The sequence below is a fragment of the Hylaeus volcanicus genome, chromosome 4, assembly GCF_026283585.1.
Source record: "Hylaeus volcanicus isolate JK05 chromosome 4, UHH_iyHylVolc1.0_haploid, whole genome shotgun sequence".
Lineage (NCBI taxonomy): Eukaryota > Metazoa > Arthropoda > Insecta > Hymenoptera > Colletidae > Hylaeus > Hylaeus volcanicus.
Genome location: NC_071979.1, coordinates 2150548 through 2165812, shown reverse-complemented (window position 1 = coordinate 2165812; position 15265 = coordinate 2150548). Strand labels below are relative to the sequence as shown.

The 15265-nt window shown below is 30.3% G+C and overlaps 2 protein-coding genes across 2 annotated transcripts; one reads left to right on the top strand and one right to left on the bottom strand.

Moving 5' to 3' along the window:
- Positions 1–292: 292 nt before the first annotated feature.
- On the top strand, positions 293–8900 carry LOC128874630 (activating signal cointegrator 1 complex subunit 3). The gene is made up of 12 exons (XM_054119535.1): positions 293–745; positions 906–1147; positions 1272–1363; positions 1423–1571; positions 1741–1983; positions 2057–6253; positions 6461–6952; positions 7152–7342; positions 7420–7588; positions 7674–7931; positions 8031–8379; positions 8557–8900. The coding sequence occupies exons 2-12, from the start codon at positions 1017–1019 to the stop codon at positions 8643–8645; spliced, it is 6360 nt and encodes a 2119-aa protein (XP_053975510.1). The 5' UTR covers positions 293–745; positions 906–1016; the 3' UTR covers positions 8646–8900.
- Positions 8901–9012: 112 nt separating this feature from the next.
- LOC128874633 (protein MEMO1) lies at positions 9013–15108 on the bottom strand. Its single transcript, XM_054119537.1, has 8 exons — positions 14675–15108; positions 13907–13988; positions 13762–13830; positions 12546–12658; positions 11537–11648; positions 11205–11424; positions 10575–10679; positions 9013–10456 (listed from the first exon to the last, which is right to left on the bottom strand). Exons 1-8 carry the CDS (start codon positions 14724–14726, stop codon positions 10319–10321), a joined length of 891 nt encoding a protein of 296 aa, XP_053975512.1. The 5' UTR covers positions 14727–15108; the 3' UTR covers positions 9013–10318.
- Positions 15109–15265: the final 157 nt, after the last annotated feature.

The window sequence follows — 15265 nt, the reverse complement described above, 5'->3', positions numbered from 1 at the left end:
GCTCCACCGGCATACTTGCGCTCTGATTGGTCGGAGTTTTCGCCTAATATCTCCTTAACGAAACCTCGGACAACATTTTCGCTGAGAAAAAAGTTGTTTCAAATCACCTCCTGAACCTCCCCTTTCAAGGTGTTACAACATTTTTGGGACACCCTGTATAACCCTGAAGGGGCGCCACGATAATCTTGCCCGGGGCGCCAATATTGCTAAACCGACCCTGCATGTACAGCATGCGTTTTGACATCTATGTGAAGGCATGTGAAGGTAGAGCAATGTTGCATTATATTTAGCAATAAATTTAATTAGAAAAACTAACCGAATATAATATATATATCTGAACAATTACTTGTCGTTTTTGTCTATATTTATATTCTTGAAAATGATATGTTTTATACACCCAATAATCTGATAAAAACTGATATTGTTAAAGATTAAATAATTTTCTAGTTTTAATAACCTGATATATATATATATATATATATATATATATATATACATATGTGTATATAAATACATGCATGTACCGATGTATAGCTTCCGCAAACATAAAATTTCGTCAAATTGAACAACAGTTGAACAATGTTGAACAAATGATAAACGCTCATATGAACGATACGGTTTAATTATTACAATTACTGAGCTTCTTCGCCACGTAATAGAGAAACGTAAGGACGGATTGTTTTCGAATTGACAACATTATTCGCCGACAAGGAAAATTATACAAAGTTTAATAATCAGTTTTTATGTAAATATCTTAAAAGTAACGTATTATTTTATGTGTACAGTTTTTATACAAATGATACTATTTGATAATATTTATACTAATGATAATATTTTGCTGTTACTGTTACGAAGTTAATATATCCAGATGTGTGTATTTCTAATGAATAATTATGGATTTTCAGATTTTGCTTATTGATGATAACAAAATTAGAAAAAGACATTGCGTATTAACAAGTATTAATGATTATTGCAGAAATTACAGTTAACGTGCACCGATACATTTCTTGATAACAATGCCGGAATCACCACGCATTACAAGATGCTTACGGATGTTTTCAGACCTTGGACGAATTAAAAGTGTAACCGAGTTAGAGCCAAACGATTTATCAAGAAAACACAGGGAACGAAATAACAAGTCAAAGAGGTATCTTTTTTATCTAACATATCGTAGATCCTATGTATTATTTAAGTAATATAACTGATTTTGTTAGTAAGTTTTATAACTTGTTATGAAGATTGTAATATGTTTATATTGGTGTAAAATATAGTCATCTCAGCTGGCACGATCTAGAGGATGCTGTACCAAAAAACATTATGGTCTCTATGAGTAAACTACGGCAAATTGCAGCAAGAGCGCTTGGTATGTAATGATTTACAATGATAAAAAATATATTTTATTGTTACTTTGTATTGTTTTAGGTGAATATTCTCCTGAACTGTTAGACGACTTTACCATATTTACTTTGCTTTCATTAATCGATCACAAATTTTTAACTGAGGAGAAATTTAAGATTTTAAAAGGAAAAGCAGGAAATTTAACACCTGAAATTACTCATGAAATGATGACGGTAAATATGTTGTACGCAATCATTATTATCCCTGCAACATGGCTGGAAACTATATACAGTAGTATTTTTATTCTTGTCGCTTGTTTGTAACAGAAAATTGATGTTTAGCTGTTAATGTTTTGCACCTCGTTCAGTTAGCTTACATTGTAAATTTTCTTAATTCTTACAGGTGATTCTTTCGATTCAACAATCGATTAGCGAAGAAACGTTAGCATTTTTAAGGAAAGGGACAAATAACACTGAAATATTAGAAATTAACTTATTCGGTACAAAATTTGGCTATAAACCTGCAAGAGCATTGTGGCCAGATACTAAATTGCTTCATAGTATGTCTTCAGAAAATACAAACCAAACCACTAATAATTTTACAATGAAATATAAAAATAAAATTAAAGTACCATCCAAAACTGAAGTATGTATTAAATTCATTTACATCAGTATACACTTCTAACAATATTTAATTTACGATTATATTTTTGTTTCAGTTTGATAAAACAATCTACATAGACAATTTAAAATTGTTATATAGAAAGTTCTCTACGGATCTTAGTTTTGATACATTCACAAACTTGATAAGCAACAAATTGGGAAGTTCTGAAAGTCAGAACGAGTTATTAGATATTCTAGGTTGTGAAAATATAGAATTTATCCAGTATATAATACAACATCAAAGAAGTATTATGGCATTGTGTAGCGTAGCAAAAATACAAAAACAAACTAACGTAGAGAGACCTGTTATTAGCGGTCAAGTAACTGTACAGTCTGAAAAAGAAAAAACTCTATTAAAACAAATACTAAAAAAAGAAAAGAAATTAAACAAAATATCAAATAAACGAGAAGGAAAAGGAACTTTAGAAGGAAATGACTTTGACTCGTTTGATTTGCATCGAACAAAGCAGGAAGCATTAATCGAAATGAATACACCTATATTCGGGAAAGAGGTTTATTCAAGCAGAAATGCACAAGAAAAGTTTCCATTCGTGTTTGACTCCAATGTAAGTAAGTGTACAAGTAGTTTCATATCAGGAAAAAAAATCATGCTGCCCCAAAGTGTTTCGAGAAATAATACACCTATATGCGAGGAAGTTCATATACCAATACCAGAAGTACAATCACTTGATGTTAATTACAAAACTGTTATGATATCCTCGCTTGATGATATCGGACAAATGGTTTTTAAAGGTGTTAAATCCTTAAATTGTATACAAAGCATAGTATTTAATGCAGCGTATCATACTAATGAAAACTTATTAATCTGTGCCCCAACTGGAGCTGGTAAAACTAACGTTGCTATGTTAACTGTAATACATCAAATAAAACAACATATTGAACACGATCTATTAATGAAAGATAAATTTAAAATAATTTATGTGGCACCAATGAAAGCTTTAGCATCGGAAATGACAAGAAACTTTGGGAAAAAACTTGAATGCCTTGGCATATCAGTTCGAGAACTGACTGGGGATATGCATTTAACCAAATCAGAGATTCAACAAACACAGATGATAGTTACTACACCAGAAAAATGGGATGTTCTTACTAGAAAAGGTACTGGAGACATTTCTCTTACAAGCATTGTAAAATTGTTAATTATTGATGAAGTACATTTGTTACACGGCGACAGAGGACCTGTGGTCGAAGCATTAGTTGCTCGAACTTTAAGACAAGTGGAGTCTTCGCAGAATATGATTAGAATTGTTGGACTTTCAGCTACTTTACCAAATTATGTAGATGTTGCAAGATTTTTAAGAGTGAATCCATATGTAGGACTCTTTTATTTCGACCATCGATTTCGTCCTGTACCACTTAGTCAAACATTTATCGGTGTAAAGGCAACAGCACCTTTACAACAGCAAAGTCACATGGATCAAGTATGTTACAATCATGTTATAGATATGGTACGTAAAGGACATCAAGTAATGGTTTTCGTGCATGCACGCAATGCTACTGTTAGGGTAGCAAAAGCACTGCAAGAGTTGGCACAACAAAATGATACATTAAGATTATTTATTCCTGAAGCTCATGCAAAATTTACAAACAGAGCTTTCGATAAATCTAATAGCCAGTATTTAATCGACTTATTTAACAGTGGATTATCGGTACACCATGCTGGTTTATTACGTTCAGTGAGAAATTTAGTTGAGAAATATTTTGCAGAAGGATTGATTAAGGTATTAGTTTGCACATCGACGCTCGCTTGGGGTGTAAACTTGCCTGCGCATGCAGTGATTATAAGAGGTACAGAAATCTATGATTCAAAAAGTAGTTCGTACGTTGATTTAGATATACTAGATGTTTTGCAAATTTTTGGACGAGCTGGTAGACCGCAATACGATAAGTCAGGTGACGCTATTATTATTACTTCCCACGACAAATTATACCACTATTTGTCATTATTAACGAATCAAATACCTATCGAGAGCAATTTCATTAAATATTTGGCCGACAATTTAAATGCTGAAATCGCATTAGGTACAATATCAAATCTACAAGAAGCTATAAAATGGCTGAGTTATACTTATTTGTTTGTTCGAATGAAATTAAATTATCAGGTGTATGGGATTCCTTATCAAGAAAAAATGGATGACCAAAATTTAGAACGTAAAAGAAAAGAATTAATCGATACTGCAGCCAAAGAATTAGATAAAGCTAAAATGATTAGATATAATATAAATACTGGAGATCTAAGTACAACAGACCTTGGACGTATCGCAAGCCATTTTTACCTTAAATACGACACTATTGAAATTTTCAATGAACTGATGAAACCAATAATGAACGAAGCAGAAATACTTGCACTGATATCTCATTCTCAAGAATTTCAACAGTTGAAAGTTAGAGATGACGAACTTAACGAGTTGGATTATTTGAAAAGGGAATATTGCAATCTTATACCACAAGGTGGTTCAGAAAATATACATGGTAAAGTGAACATTTTGTTGCAAACGTATGTATCGCGTGGTCGGATTAATGCATTTTCATTGATATCAGATCAGTCGTATATTACACAGAATGCAATACGTATATGTCGCGCGCTATTTAAAATTATGTTAAGAAGAAATAACGCGATAATGTCTGGACGCTTATTAGAAATGTCAAAAATGCTTGAGTTGCAACAATGGAGTCATATAAGTCCCGTGTGTCAGTTTTCGTGTTTACCTCCAGAAATAATTGATAAAATAAATCAGTACGACTTAACAATTGACAAGTTGTACGACATGGATGTCAAAGAAATTGGAGATATTCTGCGTAACCATAAAACAGCAGCATTAGTGAAGAAATGTTGCGAAGAGTTACCCATGTTAGAAATGACGTACAGTTTACAACCTATTACTAGAACAGTTTTAAGAATACGTTTGCAAATATATCCCCAGTTCAGGTGGAATGATAAAATTCACGGTAAAACCTCTGAACCATTTTGGATATGGGTTGAAGATCCAGATACCAATTTCCTTTATCACCATGAATATTTCGAAATGACAAGAAAAATGGTTTACAATAACCTTGAACAAGAACTCGTAATGACTATACCATTGCAGGAACCATTGCCTGCGCAATATATAGTAAAAGCAACAAGCGATCGCTGGTTGGGTTGCGAAAGTATGGTACCTATAACATTTCATAATTTAATTTTACCTGAAATATATCCTCCTCACACTGATTTATTAAAATTACAACCGTTACCAATAAAGGCATTAAAGGAGCCAACATTTGAAAAACTCTACAAATTTTCTCACTTTAATCCGATACAAACACAGATCTTTCATTGTTTATACCATACAGACAACAACGTTCTTTTAGGAGCTCCAACTGGTTCAGGAAAGACGATAGTAGCAGAAATAGCTATGTTTAGAATATTTAAAATGTACCCTACGCAGAAAGTTGTTTATATTGCGCCACTAAAAGCTTTAGTTAGGGAACGAGTAAAGGATTGGAAAATCAGATTTGAAGAACAACTGGGGAAGAAAGTAGTAGAATTAACTGGAGACGTATCACCAGATGTTAAGATTATAGCTAGCTCAAACATTATTGTCACTACGCCAGAAAAATGGGATGGTATCAGTAGAAGTTGGCAAACAAGAACTTACGTAAAAAATGTTGCACTTATAATCATAGACGAGATCCATCTGTTAGGAGAAGATCGTGGTCCTGTATTGGAAGTTATCGTTTCAAGAACTAATTTTATTTCTTCTCACACTATGAAAAAGCTAAGAGTTATCGGACTCTCTACAGCATTGGCTAACGCTGTGGATTTAGCCAATTGGCTTGGCATCCAAGAAATGGGTCTATATAATTTTCGTCCATCTGTACGACCTGTACCATTAGAAATTCACATACAGGGATTCCCTGGAAAGCATTATTGTCCTCGAATGGCTACGATGAATAGACCAACTTTTCAAGCAATCAGGCAACATTCACCATCAAGCCCATCTCTTGTGTTTGTTTCATCAAGAAGGCAAACGCGATTAACTGCGTTAGATTTAATTGCTTATCTGGCAGTGGAAGATAATCCGAAACAATGGCTACATATGCCCGATGAAGAGATGGATAATATCTTAGATCATGTACGGGATTCGAATTTAAAGCTTATGCTTGCTTTTGGAATTGGTATACATCACGCTGGCCTTCAAGATAAAGATAGAAGAACCGTCGAAGAATTGTTTGTTAATAATAAAATTCAGGTACATATTTCAAGCTCATGTTTATTAATAATTTTATTCGTGACTTCATTCTGTAGTTATTTAATCATTTCTTTATCATCTCTTCTCAATTTCTACAATAATTTCTAATCTTTATTCGTGCTATTTACAAAAGTTAATTCACTTCTATCTTCTTCATCATGATCGAGAATATTACTATAACATGTATTTTATAAAAATATCGTTTAGGTGTTGATTACTACAGCTACTTTAGCTTGGGGTGTAAACTTCCCTGCTCACTTGGTAGTAATAAAAGGAACCGAATATTACGATGGTAAAACAAAACATTACGTAGACATGCCAATTACAGATGTGCTTCAAATGATGGGTCGTGCAGGCAGACCTCAGTTCGATGATTCTGGGGTTGCAGTTGTTTTAGTACACGACTTGAAAAAAAATTTTTATAAAAACTTTCTGCATCAGCCTTTTCCAGTAGAATCAAGTTTATTAGGAGTGTTACCAGACCACATAAATGCAGAAATAGTTGCTGGTACAATTAAGAATAAACAAGAATTTTTAGATTATTTAACGTGGACCTATTTCTTCAGGAGATTATTAAAAAATCCTATATATTATAATTTAAATGCTTTGGAACCTAATACGATTAATCAATACTTATCATCCTTGGTGGATAGTACAATACAAATATTAATGGATTCGCATTGTATTGAATTTGATGAGGTATACAATATTAAATTTACCTTATTAATTTTTTATTATAAAATATAGACTAAATTATATTTGAATTAAATACTACACTTATTTAAGTTTTAAAATTAATAATTATAACTTTTAGTTTCATGCCTTTTCTTTTCTTATAATGACTTAATAAATTTTGATATATTATTGATACTTATGTTAACGATACTATTAATTTTAGAGCGAACAAATATTGGTTCCGCTTTCAATGGGTAAAATAGCATCATTTTATTATTTGTCACATCAGACCATGTTAATGTTTAAACAATCATTGAAAGAATCTTTTACACTGGAGGAATGCCTACATATTCTATGCAATTCCTATGAATACAATGAATTGCCAGTAAGGCATAACGAAGACCTAGTAAACGAGTAAGTTATTAGTTATTATTATCTAGAAAAGGACAAGCTTTTCTGAGTGTATTTCAATATGTCTAATTATTCAACAGAGAATTAAGCAAAATGTCCCGTTACCCGGTAGATAACTATACATATGATTCTCCAAATACTAAAGCATTTTTATTACTCCAAGCACATTTTTCAAGACAGCAACTACCATGCGCAGATTATGTCACCGACTTAAAGTCAGTTCTCGATCAAGCAATTAGAATTATTCAAGTATGTGAAATTATGTTACGTATATTATATATTTGTAATTGCGATAAAACACTAAACTGACATTATAATGAATAATTATTTTCAGGCAATGATAGATACCGTTGCAGAACATGGATGGTTAGAAAGTACGCTTATAATAATTCAGTTACTGCAAATGATTATTCAAGCTCGGTGGATAGATGAATACGCTATTACTACATTGCCTCATGTTCAATCGGAACACTTACAGTTATTTTCAACTTTATCAGTAGCACTTCCAATATTATGCACTAAAGTGTACAATAAATATAGTTTACTTCAATCGATACTTGGAAAAGAGTTCCAAGAAAATGAAATATATCAGGTAAATATGGCACATATAAATTATTAAATATGCACTAATGATTGTAAGTAAATTAAAATTGAATCGAGTATTATAGTAATTTTATCGATAATTTAACAGATACATCAAGTAATACGAGACATGCCATTAATTTTGATTAATCTAAGTTTGGAAGGTTATTCGTCTGATGAAACTGAGCGAAAGTCTATATCATTGCAACCCGATAGAGTTACGTGTATAGATGTACAGAAAGATCAAGACTATATATTAAATATTGGCATGAGAAGAAAAAATAAATCTAATAATTTAAAAGTACATTGTCCCATGTTCCAGAAAGGAAAGGACGAAGGCTGGTTTCTAGTTTTAGGTAGTATTTCTGAAAAAGAGTTATGGGCTTTAAAGCGAGTGAGTGGAATAAATGATCAATGGAAACATCACCAATTACAATTTACAGCACCATCGCAATTAGGTAATTTCACTTTCATTAATATTTCTATATGAAACATTTTTTAACAGACTTCGAAAAGGAGGTTACTCAATTCGACATGTATATTTTTTTTCATTTCTTTTTTACATCCTGCTATACAAAATACAAACTCTTTTCTGTAGTAAATACAACTATATATCTTATTTCGTTCTTTTAAAGGACAAACAACACTAACGTTCTATTTAATGTCTGACTGTTACATGGGACTGGATCAACAATACGATGTACAAATAAATGTAACGTATTAACTAAATACAAGTAGCTCAAAAGATTGAATATCGAAAAGTGATATACATATATGTATTCGACTTCGTTCTATAATTTTAAGTTATGGCTACTAAATGTAAACCAAATATTTTAATACAAACTATAGTTACGTCAATTAATACTTATAGAGCTGTTTTAGTGTTCGAAGGTACTGTGATTCAAACTGTAAAAGTATTTTTCAAGCGTTTATTTTTCCCGAAGATGCATACAAATGTACATATATTTTTTCGTACATATATATTTTCTATATAAATATAAACCTTACCAGTTTAGTATATAAAGATAGAAAAAGCAACATTTGAAGGATCAGTTTTATAATTTCATATAATTTATGAATAAAGCGTCATATTAAAAAATGTTTACTTCACTTTATTACAAAACAAATCTCACAAAAATTTACATAAAATTTACTATAAAAATGTTTTATTGTAACATAAATATTAATAACTCGTAATGAATAAAACATTAGTAATAGCTTAAAATATTTTACATGCATTTTTTTCTCTACTGATCCTCCTTCACACTTACATGATAACATTATGACAATACAATATTGGTATTGTTCTGTTTAATTTTTTATGCTAACGAGAAATAACAAGAGATTATAGGGTAGGAAGGATTTGAGATCATTTCATTGCTTTGTTTTAAAGGGAAAAAGAATAGTTAAGTTGTACTCCATTATTTCTGTAATAATGTTCCATGTAACATTCATTGTTGCAGACCATTCATACTAGCGACATAGAAGAGATATGTTTAAAATTTATTTTTACTGTTAGGTGTAAATATGTCCCTGAGATAAATAATACAAAAATAAAGTATATATATATATGTGTGTGTATATATATATTTGTATTAATTTTCTTAATATTTGTCATTCTATTCACGGAAAATAAATAAATGATACTAGATTAAAAAGTTTCAAACGGTTTTATGTAACGAATAACTTTATACTAGTAGTATATCTTCGAATCACAACCAATAATTCTACACAATGGACAGTATCATACTTATATTGAAATATAATTTACAAATATCGTTGTGACATAATATTTTATGAAAAAATATTACCTCCCTCGTCATTCTCTCAACTAAATGCATTGAAAAATTGAAATTAATAACATTAATAATAAATACATTTTTAAAATTTTTAACAATTGTTTACATCGATGTAATAAAACTGTAAAGCATTAATTTATCAGTAATCTCTTCTTGATCGATAGACTGAATTTCTGCTTTCTTGGTACGATGAATAACGTAGCCTTATTTTATGCTATTACTTGTAGCAATAATCAAAGCAAAGAAATACTTAAGCTCCTTCCACAATTAATATCTGGAAGTACTGATTATTTCTTGTAAGTAATAAACCGAAATACCTTTAAACAAAACAATTTTATGACAATATATTTCTACATACGATGTTTATTGCACGAATTAATGTATTTCTTCTCAGATAACCAAGGAAATTTCACATAAGATAATTACTTGTTACTAGATCTTCGTGTTATTATTTTTTGTAGACATAAAAAAGACACTTGCGAGAATCTCGATTCATGTGTTTGATGGTTGATAGGTCATTACTGTCATTTATTTTTTAGTACTTTCTCTTGTGTGAATTTTTCAACTGACAGTAACAATATCGAAGTTGTATATTTTATCACTCAAGAACCAAGGAAGCACTAGCATAACTAACAGAACTGTCATTCATGTTATTGCATTGATTACTTTGAGCATATTTAAGAAACTTCAAGTTCATTCTTTGGCCATTGGTATTTCCTTTTAAACTATGAATCGCCTGTTAACATACCGATCATAATTTCAAGATTATATGATCAACGATGAAATTATTTCTTACAATTAGAAAATTACATTTGTCAAACAAATAATTTATTCGAACGAATGAAAATGATTACCTGTAATAAAACACTGATAGGATGTCGGCCACATATAGTATTACCATATTTTTTAAGGTAACCAGTAAACACTGTGGGATTTAAAGTTTCTATAATGTCCATACCCTAAACAAATTTATAAAAATGCAGATAAATATGCAGATTTACAAAACACGATCAATACATGTAAAAATGTAGAAACATAAGTATTGAAATAGTAATTAGAATTATACACTCTGCAACAATATTGAAGGATTACTTTATTATCACCTGATAAATAACAAATTTCAAAGTTCTGTAATTTTGTGAAAAATAGCTATGTAAAGATATGAAGAGAAGAATTTTGAAGTTTGAAGTATTTGGGTTTCAAATCCTATCAGTTGATTTTCATGATGATGACATAAAATCGTTAAAAATTCTTCAATTGTGAGGTCATGTGCAAGGTTTAAAAACTTTTTTACTTAACTTTGATTGATTCAAGATTAAAAGTCCCTTATAATGGGATTACAATTTTTTTCAGAGAATTACAGTAATTTGAAACGAACACTTCATTTTATCAGGAGAAAATTGTACTTTGAATTGAAAAGCTAACAAATAAATTTGACTTTCTATTTATATGTTATATAAACTGTATGTTTATATTTCACCTACCATTTTATCAAGATTCTGAATAGATCTATGAATAGCACCACACGATGTATCATAATAAGTATAACGAAACCGTTGTCCCCAGTGACAAAAATCCGAGGAAATAACAAATAATGTTTGTGGATCAGCCATATATGGTGCCAACAATCTTCCATAAAGTGCTTCTCTTTCTGGACTTAACGATCCAACCAATATAGGAATAATAGTAAAAGAATCTTTAAACCTGTATCGTTATTAAATAGAAGTTTACTATATATGAATTATTTCAGACAAATTTATATGCATAATACATATCGCACGATTAAATTCTAACATAACGAGCACGAGTAGCATACCCTTCCATGACCTTTGCTATAAATGGCAATTGCATTTCAATGCTATGTTCTTCTTCGTCTGTATTTAAATCCATCCATTCAAAATGTCTAGTTTCTTCGAGTTCTCTGCATACTATCACATGAACAGAAACCTATATTTGAACTAATCTTTGATAGTAATTCATACTTTGATTAACACGTAAACTGCCAAGTACGAGTTAACTCATAGCTGACGATCTGTCACTGGATGCCACCTACGAGTAAATAATGGATAATAGACATTTGAGAAAAAGAATAAGAATCAGTATGCATGAGAGTACTGAATATTTACTCATAAAAAAAAAAAAAAAATAAACAACAACTTATCTCGCAGCTGGCGCCTGTGCAAAGAGTGGCGTCAGGAATAATTTGGTCTAACAGCACTATGGCAATCAACGTGTTAATAAAGGAAAGTTCCGAGATGTACAACTTCAATTTTGATATGCATCTACAGAATAGTAATATACAGATCCTTGTTGCTATATATAAATATTCGGTGTAGACACTGGATAATTTTAGATATAGAAAATTGAAGAAATATACCTTGAGATATATATATGTATATATTATGCATGTAAATCTCTGAATGAAGATGCTGTGACATAACCAGTAGAAGAAGATAACTGATACGTTTGAGATTGAAAAATCAAATTAACGTAGAACCAGAACTATACTAGACATGTTATAACGTATGAAAAATAAAATAAATTAGAAAGATTCGGTAAATGAAATGTAACCACTGGCTTATACAAATTGTGATACTGAAATTTTCAAGTTGTATCGTATGTAACTTACATACTTGTACTTCTAAAATTATTATTTCTTTTAATATTTTACACATAGTAAAAAGGATCCGTATTTGTTACAATTCTACATAAGCATGTTAATATCAGTGACAAACATTTCTGATCCTTCCATTTTGTTATATATTAAATATTAAGGAGATTTCAATAAGATTTTGGTTTAATAGTTTGCGTTGTGCAATTTGTACCTTGTTGATCAATATGTAGATCATACAGCGGCGTTTGATAAATTGAAGCAGAAGAAAGAGCACAGCCTGATAATCTCACGTGATGTGAAGGGCCCAGAATAAATATCCTACGCCTATATAATAGTACATCGCTATTTTAATACTTTACTTATAACAAATGTAGTATATATAAAAATAGTAATTTTAAAAAACATATACAGAGTGTTAAAAAAAAGCCGTTCAATATTTATATGGTATATAAGATGCACTGCACTGAGTAAGAAAGCTTTAGTAAACATAGGTCGAAAGGTCAATCGTTTCTGAGATATAAACATTTATGAACACTTTGATTCAATAAATTTATAAAAATTAGAACAATAGTTATGCGAGACATGTGATATTCACGTGAAAACTGTACAGGATTACAGTGGCAAATAATAATAAGTAAATTAAAAATCTTCTTAAAAACTTGAAAATTATCATTTTTTTATGAATTTAAAGTAATGAATAAAATTTAATACAGCTAACAAAATTGTTCAATTCCAAACTTGCAGGGAAACCAATTTATAAATTGTTAATTATTATAGATTTAAATAAATAATGTATCTTATTTTTCAGTCAAAACTATTACTTTACTACGAAGTTCAGATCCATAATGTTAAACAGAAATGAAAATATAGTAATGCAACTTGTGAATGCTATGCTCACGCTACATGTAACTTCTAATTCTAATCTTCTTTATATCTAGTATCATTTAATTCCTTTTAATGAATTTTAAATCAGACTTTAATGTATATTAATTAAATGTATATTAATGTATACTAAGATTCTATTGAGTTATACGAAGAAAAGTACATTTTGTACGATACAATTAATGGAATCTTTAACTTTTGAACCTGACTAAAGGTTTTCAAATTATAACAAATTTAGAATAAAATCAATAGCATAACAAAGTAATGGAAATTTATAAGACAATAATCAGAACAAAATATTGAAAGGTTTATCAGCAAAAAGTTCTGTTACTTATGTTACACAGAATTTACATATTTTCATCTAACTCACTGTAAAACTTAATATATCAGAATCATATTACACTTAATATCTACATAATTAAACATGCTTTAAATAAGAACTTTAGATATATCAAATGTAATATTATATTTAAATGGAGTAAGGTTTCATTGTTGTCAACAAATTTTAAGTAAATAATTGATAAATATTTAATTTGATAACTTACACAACAACTGGACTAATCTGGCGATACGCAAAACCAGCACATGCTCCGCAATAGCTGTAACCTGCATGTCTGTGAAATTTGTTTGTATTTCAGTAAAGATTTGTTAACTAAATAAAAAATGATTTAATTTACTATAATTACTGACGGGGCAATAATTGCCCTGGCAGGTCCATGCGATAAGTCTGCCGCACCTAACCAACCTTCTAATTGCTTATTCAGCTCCGAACCTATACAAAATATTTAAAGTATTTATTGTTGCTGAATACATCAGAAATTGAGGTTGTTAATAAGTCATCATCAAACAGATTAATAAAGGTATTTGCATTATTCTAAAATTTCGGAAAAATTAAAAAAAAGAAACATATCTATGGCAAGTAAAATAACATAACTCGTACACGTATACCATATAATATAAATCTTTTCTAATAATTTATAAAACGACTCGAATATCTTAATGTATATTAAATTTAATGTGTTTATTTGGAACATTTGACGCAAACAAATTAATTAATTAGATGAACAAACAGATTAACAAATAAAACAAATACTGAGGCTTTGTGCAATGCAACTGGAATACATACATACTTTAACTAAAGTACAATATAAAAAAAGTAATAAAATAGAGGGAAAAATTAAGAATAATTATTAAAACTAAATGTCAATTATTAATATTAAAGGTTAGTTTAAATAACTATATCCTAATGCATGACTGTACAAGTATATTGAATGTTAGGCTTATCATATATTGAAATCACGATTATTCTTCATTAATAGACTTGGACACTAGAGAGTATAAGTTACTTGGTAACTTTACAAGAAGCAATTGGAAAGTAACAAATAATAATAGTCATATTGTAAATAAACAACATAAAAATGTGACATAAATTAAAAATATGTTTTAAATATTGCTTACCAGAGCCTGCGTACCAACTACCAGCATGGGTTGCTCTTCTAATTAATGCCATTTTTCACTTTCTTACACTAATTTTTATTTCTTCCACTCACTTCTCACGGTAAACCAGTCTTTGGCTTATCGATATTTTTATAAATAACTTACATAGAGCGTTCTTATTAAATCCTATTTAAATACAAAATGTTTATAAAATTCTATCACAAATCTTTATATTTAACCATGAACCATGCACTTCCAATACCGTCGAATGATACATTTATAGGTGTATCACATCCCCAAAAATATAAATTTCTGTATGCAAATAAAAACAAAAATGAGAAACCTTCATTCAACCAAACTACAGGGTGTCCCAAAAATGTTGTAACACCTTGAAAGGGGTGGTCCGGGAGGTGATTTGAAACAACTTTTTCCTTAGCGAAAATGTTGTCCGAAGCTTCGTTGAAAAGATATTAACAGAAAACCCCGACCAGTCAGAGCACGAGTATGCCGTTGGAGCGGCCGCGCTCTGATTGGTCGGGGTAGCGTAGGCTACGCGCTCTGATTGGTCGGGGTACAGTAAGCTACGCGCTCTGATTGGTCAGTCTTTTTCGT